This window comes from Parasteatoda tepidariorum, chromosome 6 (genome assembly GCF_043381705.1).
Source record: "Parasteatoda tepidariorum isolate YZ-2023 chromosome 6, CAS_Ptep_4.0, whole genome shotgun sequence".
NCBI classification, from domain to species: domain Eukaryota; kingdom Metazoa; phylum Arthropoda; class Arachnida; order Araneae; family Theridiidae; genus Parasteatoda; species Parasteatoda tepidariorum.
The window spans coordinates 75,052,042-75,063,294 of NC_092209.1; the positions used below are offsets into that span (position 1 = coordinate 75,052,042).

Below are 11,253 nucleotides of genomic sequence, written 5' to 3' on the forward strand. Positions count from 1 at the left end.
GACACTTGTAATCTATCATGTGAGTGAAGACATAAGAATAGTTTAAAAAATGATTAAGATTTCCTTTACATGTCAATGTTTCTACGTCACTTAGATGGTCTAAGTTAAAATTTAGAATGATGAAACTCTTCCTACAGTTGCCAATGATTTCATTTAAGTTATGTTTTTTAAAGTTCTTCTTGAATCTTGGGCAAGTGATTGGACAGTTCACCTAACTGTGATGGTTCACCTTAAATTATTTTCAATTATTGAAGCAAAAACAACTTCCTTCCTGCTACAGCTTTAAATTTTTTTTCTCACATTTAAGTGACTCGTATTATCTTTTAGTGTGCCGAAACTTAAAGGAAATTTCTAAATGTTAAAACTTTTTTTACCAAACACAGATGATCTCATTTAAGTTATGGCTTTCAAGTCTCCTTCAAAATTTGGTTAAGTTAATTTTACATCAGTTTTAATGTTGATGGTCTACGGTAAATAATTTTCTACTTTTGAAAACTCCTGAATTTGTTCCAAGATGTCTTTCACGAGTTATTTTCCTCTACGGAATCACTTAAAAGAAGAGTCAAGCGACGATTGCATTTAAATAAATATTTTTCAGATCATGGATATGTTATGGAACTTCATTCTGAGCTCTGTCAACATACCGTCCGAACATACGGAAAATAATTCCCAAGTTTTGATGCACAAACAATATTTTCTCCTACCATAGCTACAATGTTTCCTTTTCATATGAAAGTGTCTAATATTTCTTTCGTTTGACTTCATTTAAAAATGAAAATGGCGAAACTCTTTTTTTTCCAACCACCATTGATTCCATTTAAGTTCAGGCTTTCATCTTTCTTTCTGATCTTGAACAAGTCATTCAACTTCACAGTTCACACTTACAGCTCACTTTAAGCAATCTTCTACTTTTATCGTAAAAACATTTTTTACCTGCTATGGATGCGAACTTTCCTTCTCACATCAGAGTGTCTGTTATTCCACTCCAGAGTGTAGTAAATTTAACGAAAGGTCCAAATGGCGAAACTCTTCTGTTAGGAGCAGATGGCCGACTTCTTAACATTTTATCTCAGTATTTGAAGTTCAATTACTCTGTACTCATTCCACCAGACAGGGAATGGGGGAGACAACTAGCAGATGGAAACTTCACTGGCATGGTAGGACAAGTATTTCGTGGAGAGGCAGATTTTACCATGAGTTGGACCTCTAACACCAAAGAACGTGCAAAGGGAGTTGATTTCAGTGAATCATATGCGCTGAACGAACTGACGTATGTTACTAACATGCCAGGATATTTACCCAAAGCATATGTATTTACCTATCCCTTCGACTACTTATCTTGGATAAGTATTGTTCTCGTCGTATTAGTAGTCTCATTATTGTTTCGGCTACTCATGCCAAATGGTCCTTCGTATGTCGAAAGACTGCTTTACATTTTTGGTACAATCACGCATCAGGCATTAAACAATGAAAAATATTATCGTAGAATACTGCTCTTCTTTTGGTGGATATCATCAACTGTGTTGTCAGTAAGCTACACGGGGGCTCTTTCTTCTTTTCTTAGTGTACCCATACGGGAAGCTCCTATGAAGGATTTCAAGCAACTGTCGATAGCGACCTCTGGTGGACAATACAGATGCCTAGATGTGAAAGGATCTGTTTTTCTTCCATCGTTTTTAGACAGTGGTAAAGAAGATCTCGTCCGACTAGGGAAGAATATAATTAAGTACAACTGGTTCAATACGTTTGCTGAATCTCAGACCGAAGATTATTTTGATGGAAAATCTGCCCATTTGGGTTCTAGACTTTTCCTGTACCTGAGGTTTGGAAAACCTCCTTTTAACAGAAGGTACGTGTCTGACGACACCGCCTCCACGTCACCGATTGCGTTTGGTGTCAGGAAAGATTTTTGTTGCAAGGAAACGATTAATTTAATGCTAAAAAGAATTAAACATGGTGGAATTTATCAGAAAATATTGGATGAAGAGATGTTTAAGCGTTGGCTTAAATACATAGGGACTCTTGTGCCAATAGAACATGACATACCGATTTCTATTCAAGATATATATGGGGCTTTCTTGATACTTGCGATTGGAAATGGTTTATCTATCGTTATCTTTGTTATTGAGTGTTGTTGGAAAAGAAGATTAACTAAATAATAGCGTTTCATGAGATTGTCTTGATAGTGGTGTAAGGTTGATTTTAATGCCAACAACGAACTTTATTACAAAGACTTGTGATGCTTATTAAATGGTTTATAAGTAAAAGCTTGAAGCAATCTTAAAAGTAACTATGCTAGTTTACGTGATATGAGCTCGCACTAAGCTTGTATAGACAATTATTTTATATCGAGATTGAATCTGCCTTTGCAAAACAAGTATAAAAAAACCTTTTAAAATCTAGGATGAAACATCCTTTGCAAATCAAGAGTAGAAAACGCTCTCAAACCATGGATAAATTCACTTTCTGTAGGTTTATTTTAGACTTTATGATCATCACTGAAATAAGGTTTATTCGCACAGGCTCTTATATACTTTCTTCAACACTTTGTAATCGAATGTTGATCTAATCATTAAGTTTTCAACACAAACAAAATGTTGCATTCAATAGCTTGCACAAAGCTAGAATGAAAAAAGGCAAAAACAAGGTTTACAGTGAAAGCTAAAATATGAGATTTTTTGTAACCTTTTTTACGTGTCTTTTTTCAGTCTTTAAGGGAATAAGCTTAGCAAATTAATATTTCTACTAGCTATAAAAAGTATTAATTAGTGAGCCTTTCTATGCCAATCAAAATGAAATAGAATTACAGCATTTGCCTTTGTGTTTAAGGTTTTATAATTGTGTTATTTCCTATATGTTCTAACAATAGATATTTGTGAACTATTATTTGAAATGTATGCTAATTTTTGTTAACTTCTTTTGTAATTCATATATGAAGAAATGCATATTCGTTTAAACATAAATAGAAAACAATTGTGGTTTTATTGAAACATGAAATTGCCTTTAGAGTTAAATACTTGTAAAATATTTTTCAAAATTTTCATTAATACTGAAAACCCTTTTGTCAAACATCTATTAGAAAACGTAATTATTTTTAATTATGATAATTGAATATTTCTTTATAGTTAATATTTGTGAAAAATCATTTAAATTTTATATCAACTCTGACAACCTCGTTCTTCGTTCACCTAAGAGAAAATGTATTTCACGTTTAAGTAATAAAATTTAGTAATTATAGTTAGATGTAAATATTTGAAAAATAAAATTGAAACTTTGCATTATTTCTGACAACTCTGTTCTTTATCCATCAAAAAAATAAATGTATTTTTTAAGAAGCATCTAAGAAAGAAAGATATTATTCAAAACTCACATCAAATCCGTCAACTTCTTTAGTCATTTCTCAATGAAAAAACAAGCATTTGTTTGATTGTGATGGATTGTGTTTTATTTGGAAAATACTTTTTAAAACGTTTATTGATTTTGACTGCTCCTTTTAGCGATAAACTAAGAGAAAAATTGGTTGACATTAATTGCAAATATGTGATCTTTTATGAAATCGAATAAGTCTTTAAGGATAGTTGCTTATGAAGTAAAAATATGACACTAAAATTGACAACTTTTTTGTTAATCACCGTATTGCCTGCTTTCTTATATTAAACTACAATTTTATTTATGTACTTAATTTTTACAGAATATGAAAATGTTTTTAGATATTTAGATATTTCTGAAATACCATTCTATTTTAACTGTAGTTTTAATTTACGACAGATCGCCATTTCCCTTTATCTACGTCTTTGAGTTTAAGTGTGCATAATTATGTTATTTCAACTGTGTTCTAGCAAGAGATATCTGTAAATTATTATTTGAAATATATTTTGATTTTATCAACTGATTTGGTAATTCATTGAAGGAAAAATGCGTAAGCATTTTAAAATGAACGTAAAATAATTGTGGTTTTAATGAAACAAGAAATTACATTTAGAGGTGAAATATTTTTTAAATGTTACAGAAATATTTTTCTAAAGTTACATCAGTTCTGTAATCTCCGTTATACGAACATCTATGAAAAAACGTATTTATATAATTGTCGTAATTGAATATCTCATTTGAGTTTATATTTTTGAAACAGCATTTAAATTTTATCTTAACTTAGTGCTTTATTTATCTTCGAGATAAAGCATATCATGTTTAAATAATAAAATTTAGTATTTATTTTGATATAAATATTTGAGAAATATCATTTAAAGTTCTTTATTCATTTTAGGAAAAAATATGTATTCTAAAAAAGCAACTAAGAAAAAAGATATTGTTCAAAATCGACATCAAACTTATCAAATTTTTTAGTCATTCTTCCATGAAAAAACAAGCATGCGTTTGATTGTGATGGATTGTTTTCATTTAAAAAATACTATGCAAAACGTTTATTGATTTTGACCGCTCCTTTTAGAGAGCAGTTAAAAGAAAATGTGGTTGACATTAATTGCGACTGTGTGATATTTTTTTTAAAAATCAAATAAGTATTTAAAGACTCTAGCTTATGAAATAGTGACACTTATACTGACTACTTCTATTGTCAAACACCACAGTGCATGTGTTTTTATATTAAATGACTTTTTTTTAAAATGAATATGAGTAGGTTTTTAGTATTTAGATATTTCTGAAATATTATTCTATCTTAACTTTTGTAGTTGTTTTTTATCATTTGTTCCATTTTTAAATGTGTTCTAGCAATAATTTGTTCCTTTTTTAAATGTGCTTAAGGTTTACATGAATTCTTATAATTCTATTACCCATCAATGAGAAAACATATTTACGTTTAATTGGGATAATTGAATATTTCTTTAGAGATGAATAGTTAAGAAACATCATTTGAGTGTTACACTGATTTTGATAACTCTGTTCTTTATCCATCTAAGAAAAATGAATTTACGTTTTCGGTGTTTTGAAGAAAAAAAATCAGCAAATAACGTAAAATAAGTTACATTTTTGTAAATTACTCAAAAGCAGTCAATTAAATAAATGCCTACGAGCAACATAAAGCTACATTTACTGTGAACATTGCATCAAAATTGAAAGGAAATCGGTTTAAAATTGTACTAGTTGGGGATACAGCAAGTGAGAAAAAAATAGCATCGAGTGAATAAAGGTGATTCTTTGATGTAAGATGTCATGATATCAAGTTAATTACTTTTTAGTTAGGTGTTGCATCAAGGGTTCTGTATTTCCTCCTGCTTGACTATTCTTATTCAATCAACATCCACTCTTACAACATAAATGAGGGCGATTGTGCTTAGTGAAATAAGAAACGATTGGTTGTTTGCTTTTTTTTAGAACTTTAAAGTTCAAATCACAGCTTTACATTCTTTCTCTAAGTAGAATCATCTCGGGTGGGTGTTTTTAAAAATAGAGAGGGATAAAAATTTCATTACAATTTTGAGCAGCTTTAAAATGAAAACACTTGTTTCCCAATTTATTAAAAACCTTTTCAGGCACATAAGTAGGTGCATTATTTGCGCCAGAGCTGTACAATGGGCTGTTTTATTTTATTTTATAACTGGGACTCAATTTTGGGTTTACGGCTACTGATGTTCAACTCTGTAGTCTTTTAGTTTTGAACCCAATCCAGAAGACAAGGGAACTCCGGAATTTGGAGAAATTTGCCTTCGTGGAAGACCTCTTCATGGAAATAACCCTCATTTGCGTTACACGGAGAGAAAAATTACGAGAACATCATACGGTTAGCCCGACGGCAGGGGATTCTAACCCATGATCCATCTACCACTAATGATATTTTACGTCAGAACTGAAGTTGGTTCGAGCAGAGTTCGCAATTCGTATCGACCAGCCATCTCTGGGATTCGAACTTGGTTCGCCTCGTTGGAAGGTAAACACTTTATCCTCTGAGGCACTAGGGTCAAAAGGCTCAAGATGGCAATGGGCTATTGGCGATGGCCTGGGGAACATCCCTGAGGATGATCCGAAGACATGTCATCACAATTTTGAACCTCTTCGGAAGGGATGGCTCCTCCGATTTGGTAGTCCGCAGATGAAGTGAAGAAGTCGAAGTCGAGCACTTTACAGTCGAACAGTTTAACAAGGACCGATACCGTGCACCCTCAGTCCCTACGCGGGCTGATCAAAATCGTGACTCACCAGCAAGATGAATGCTTGACGTCGGTGTTCCACTGGGAATCGTGTCTTTACGATCAGTACATTGCTTCACATAATCCTTATTAAATTTTAAGAACTAAAAATCTATTCCCCACTTTCTATGAACACTGTAAAAATTCTGGATCAAATTACGGTAAAAAGTAGGGGAGAGTGGGGTCAATTGTAACAGGGTACGATTGTAACAGAGCAAAAATTTCGAGTGTCGGGTTCTAGATTTGGTTCCTAGGTGGCGCACAAGGTGTATTTAATAAATCTACATGTACACCCCTGCTGGCAACCATTTTTATGTACTTTTGAAAGAGTTACATCACAAAAGATATTTTCACGCTACGTAAGTACTTTTTTTGGTATTAGAATATTATATTGTAACAAAGTAATTTTGTTTAAACAAATAAAAATTAGTAACCGAATATGTAAGTGGACACTTTAATTAACATTTCAAAAAAAAAAAAGATTAGTTTTGCTAATTAACTAGCATTGTTTTTAACAAATGAAGCTGAAATGGCGTCTTGGGGACAATTGTAACAATAAGTAAAGGGACGATTGTAACAGCTGAAAATAAATAATCTTATGTTTACAAACCATTACTTAACTCTTTAAGAACCACCAATAGTTTCCTATATCATTTATATTATGTTGCATGTGCATTATTTTATTTGTCACCTTTCACAGCATAAATTAAAATTTTTAACCCCTTAAAGTTAAAAGTTTAACCCTTTAGGTCTCTGCTCATTATTATTTTTACTCCTAAAATATCACTACTATTTTGATCAATAAAAAAATATATCACAACTATGATAATATGTATAATTAACTATGTTTTAGTTGAATTTATGAACTGTTACAATTGACCCCGTAAGTGGGGACAATTGTAACAAGTGCACGACTGTCAAAAATTGTTAATAACTAATATAATAACATTTAAAATAAGGTATTTATTTTTTTTTCTAGTAGAGGATAGTCTACTTTACTCGTCTGTCGTACTTTCCTGATAACCACATGGATTTTTTGTTAGTTAAAAATAGTTAAGTAAAAAATGTTACAATTGACCCCACTCTCCCCTACTGGCTCTCAGGATGACGCTACTTTTTACTGTAAATTCCATTTTTACCAGAATGTGTTAAGGAACAAAATATTTGATGTAACGTAATTTTTACAGTTATACCGTAAAATCACTGTAAGTACTGTAAAATGTACGGTATAATGAATTACACAGTAAAATTGAATTTTATGGTAAAATGGATTTACGCATGATGCACCTGAAATGCCGGTGAGAAAGGAAGATATCGGATTTTACAATACAAAAAATTTGATATATAGTAATTTTTTCAGTAATAATTACCGTAAAATCACAGAATCACTCTAATTAAATAAATACTACTGTAAAAATAGCGGTATAATATTTTACGGTAAAAATTGATTTTATGGAAAAATATATTCTACGATAAAAATGGATTTTTCGGTGAAAATGGATTTTACTATAAAAATGGATTTTTCTTTGAAAATGGATTTTACTCATGATGCATCCAAAATGCCACTATTTTGCGCCGTGATTTATCGACAATTTTTTTCCATGAAAAAGGAAGATATCAGGTGTTATATCTATCTTATTCATTCATTTATTTATTTGACTAAATAAACTCAAGCGCAACTTCCAAAATGATATCACCTATTTTCAAATGAGTATAAACTGAATGACTATTTTTTTGCAGTTTTGCAAATAAAACCTGAAAGCATTGAAAAGTTAAATCACTTTTCAAACACTACACAATTTATTAGTGTCTTTATAAAGGAATTATGGACTTCATAACAGTTTGTGGCGTGTCAAACATCGCATCTTGAGGCATTATCCCAAACTTCTCCCTTTGATGGTCCGGAATAATAGCATCAACTGGGGGCTGTTATTGATTTTAGTGAATAATAATCTTTCGCTAAATCCTCTGTTTAACTTAAAACTCTACCCCCGATGGAAGCTCTGCAGTGGGATTAGCGAACGCCGAAACAGTCATTGTCCTTGTGACTGTCAATGACAGGACTGTGGACAAGATTATGTAGATTAAATAGATGGAGTGAATTTAATTTTAAGTCCTTACCTCTTTTGATGAATGCAAAGTTTAGTGAATCAAAACATATGGATCTAAATGTTAAAAGAAACATGAAAATCGCCATTAACTATTATGCAAGCAGGACAAAGTGCACTGTAATAAAACTCAGTAAATCTTTAACCAGTATTTGGTGCAAAGTTTCTCATTATCTCAAAGTTTAGTTAAATGAAAGATCATTTTATTTCAGTTACACCATAAATTGCGAAGTATGATCAAGAAATATTTTCAAGGTGCAAAATTTCCATTATAGGTATCCATGAAATATAACTGCACCAAAATATGCTAAAAGACGCAAAAATTTGACTGTGACCGTAAACTAAACGATATTTGTTTACGACATCATGTTTTCCTACAACTCGGTTTCGTTGTATCGGGACTGCTAATGCATGCTGTTTCATGTTTCTACTTATTTAGTTAGGTATATTCTAACCAAATAATGGTTTATTTTCATGAATTAAAGTTCATTTCTTTTATGCTACCTTTTTAAATTTGGTTGGTAGTTTAAAATTGTTAGAGGTATGCCATAAAATAACTTCTTACTGTAAATAGTTTTGTTATGGTAAGTAGCTATACCTTGGCCTTCATTTGAGCGCTTTAAAAATACCTAATAAGGGTTCAATCGTCCTCTACTTTTATGAAAGATTAAAAAAGAATGCAAGTAGGTGTTTTGTTTCTTCAAAACACCTACTTTTAGCGCAATTTTCTACTGATAGTTGGAGCTAGTAAAAACACCAAAATATGGTAAAACTGTGCTCCATTTTAAATAGCCAGCAAAAGAATACTAATTTTTGGTGTAACGTGGCTCGGAATTTTTAACAGTGTGGTTGAAAATATGATGTTGAAAACATCACGTCTTTAGAGTAGCTGGTTTTCAATAAAACGTGTTTTAGAACATAGTATGTAATATATTTGGAACATAGTAAGAATATAATACATGGACAATATGCAGATAAAATAAATGAAGTAGAGTTATAGTTATCTATGAAATATAATAGTCTCAATAATTATTCTTTGATGAACATAAGGTTTCATGAATAAGGTTTGATGAATAAACGTTTGAGTAAGGGTAGTTAATATACTAGTGTATAAAGTAGTGCAAATAAGTGTATAAAGTAGTGTATATAAAGTAGCGCTTGATTAAAGTAGTGTAAGAAACGTAACTAATGTGAGATCTTAATGGAAGATTATTTTACATTAAAGACGCTTGTATTTTGTGGCTTAAGAACTTGTTAATCTCAGATGTAAGCATAGGATGTTCAGCTATTATGTCAGATTGTGTGGATTTGAATGGTGAGATACATTTTAAATATATCTTCGTGATGAAAATGATTTTTTTTATTTTCTAAATGAGTGGTGATAGGAAGTACAATTTTCAAAATATAATTTGAATTTTCGGTTAATTATTTACCATGAAAATTGAAAAATTTCCATTATGTATAATCAAAATCGACCTTTAATTGTCCTTTTTAGGTAGATGAAATCCTCGTCTAGACAGTCATAGTTTTCATTTTTCTTAATCTTTTGTAATAACTATTATAGTTATAAATTTTACTATTTTAATCTTTTGTTATGAAGCCATAATTTCGCTTATTATCAGTTTTTTTAAAAAAAATATTAAAACTATAGCACGCAGATAAAATTCCAGTACTTTCAGTTTTCTTTTTACTTCTTTCTGCTTGACGAAAAACAGAAAAAGGATATTTATATCATTTTTAATATTAAGCAAATGAGCTTTTCATCAGGCATAAACAATCTAAGTCACTTCAGAATAAGTAGTTTCTTTTTAAAATATTTTGCTAACAATTTGTACTTTTTGAAATGTTTATTTTAGTGTTGTAAACCGAACAAAATATCACTAGATTTACAAACATTAATTAGAATATCCGTCCGTATTGTTTAATCTCAAACTTCGGAATAATTAATCATTTCTAAAGTTATACCTTCACCCTACCCGGAGAAAAATATTTTAGTAAAATATTCTAGGAAGAAAATATTCTAGTACATTTTCCTCACGGAGAAAAATATTCTAGTGCACGGAGAAAAATATTCTAGTACCGTACTAAATGGTAATAACATTTCTGTTACAAAAAGCACAACTCTGGTAAATAAAATTAAAATATGCAGTATTTAAACCATTCATTTGGTATTATTTTTATTACCTGTGGTTTGCCGGAAATTCAAAATTATAATAATACCACAATTTCAAAATTCAACTACACATTTAATAATTTTTTTCTAATCACACATTTAGTAAAAAATACAGAACGGGAAAGTAAATGTTACTGAATAAAGGATTTTTATGCCATGCTAAGATATCATGGTAAAATTAAGAAATTTTAAAACATTTATCAAATTTAATAACGTATTATAAAATAATATTTCATTTTAAGTTCATCAAAATCATTGCCAAAGCGCTTCGGAAGAAATTAACAATGTTTTGGCCAATAGAGCGAGAAATACGGTAAATTTAAAATATTTTGATAGTTTTAACCACAAATTAAAAAAGAAAAAACAAGCATATTTTTTTAAAAAAAATTATTGCAATTGTTAACGTTTTGAAACTTCACGTTATCGTTCTTAAATACTATTGGCAAATTACCCTATTTCTTAGCTAAACATTTTTACAACATATTTTTTAACAAACAATACAGTTTAAAATCTTAATTGAGGCAATGGCATCAACGAAAAGACATTTAAATACAGCATATTTTTTTTGAAAAAAGGGTTAAAAAATAAATTGGATTGACAAAATTATAAAAATAATCAAAATAAAATTTTAATAAACTATTTTACAATTAAGACGATATGATTTTGAACAAAATAAATCACTTGTAAAAGATTATTATAAAATCGGATTTATATTTTAATTTATTTAAAGAATTAAATACATACTTTTATAAAAACAAATTTTAATTCCTATTCTTAAATTAAAAAACCAAAATGTTTTCAAATAGTTTCAGAACGAAATTTTTTCAAA

General features: G+C 30.1%; 1 protein-coding gene across 1 annotated transcript; it reads left to right on the top strand.

Annotated features, from left to right (window-relative positions):
- The first annotated feature begins 463 nt into the window (after positions 1 to 463).
- On the top strand, positions 464 to 2,518 carry LOC107440372 (glutamate receptor ionotropic, delta-2-like). The gene has a single exon (XM_021147676.3). It carries the CDS (start codon positions 939 to 941, stop codon positions 2,157 to 2,159), a length of 1,221 nt encoding a protein of 406 aa, XP_021003335.2. The 5' UTR covers positions 464 to 938; the 3' UTR covers positions 2,160 to 2,518.
- Positions 2,519 to 11,253: the final 8,735 nt, after the last annotated feature.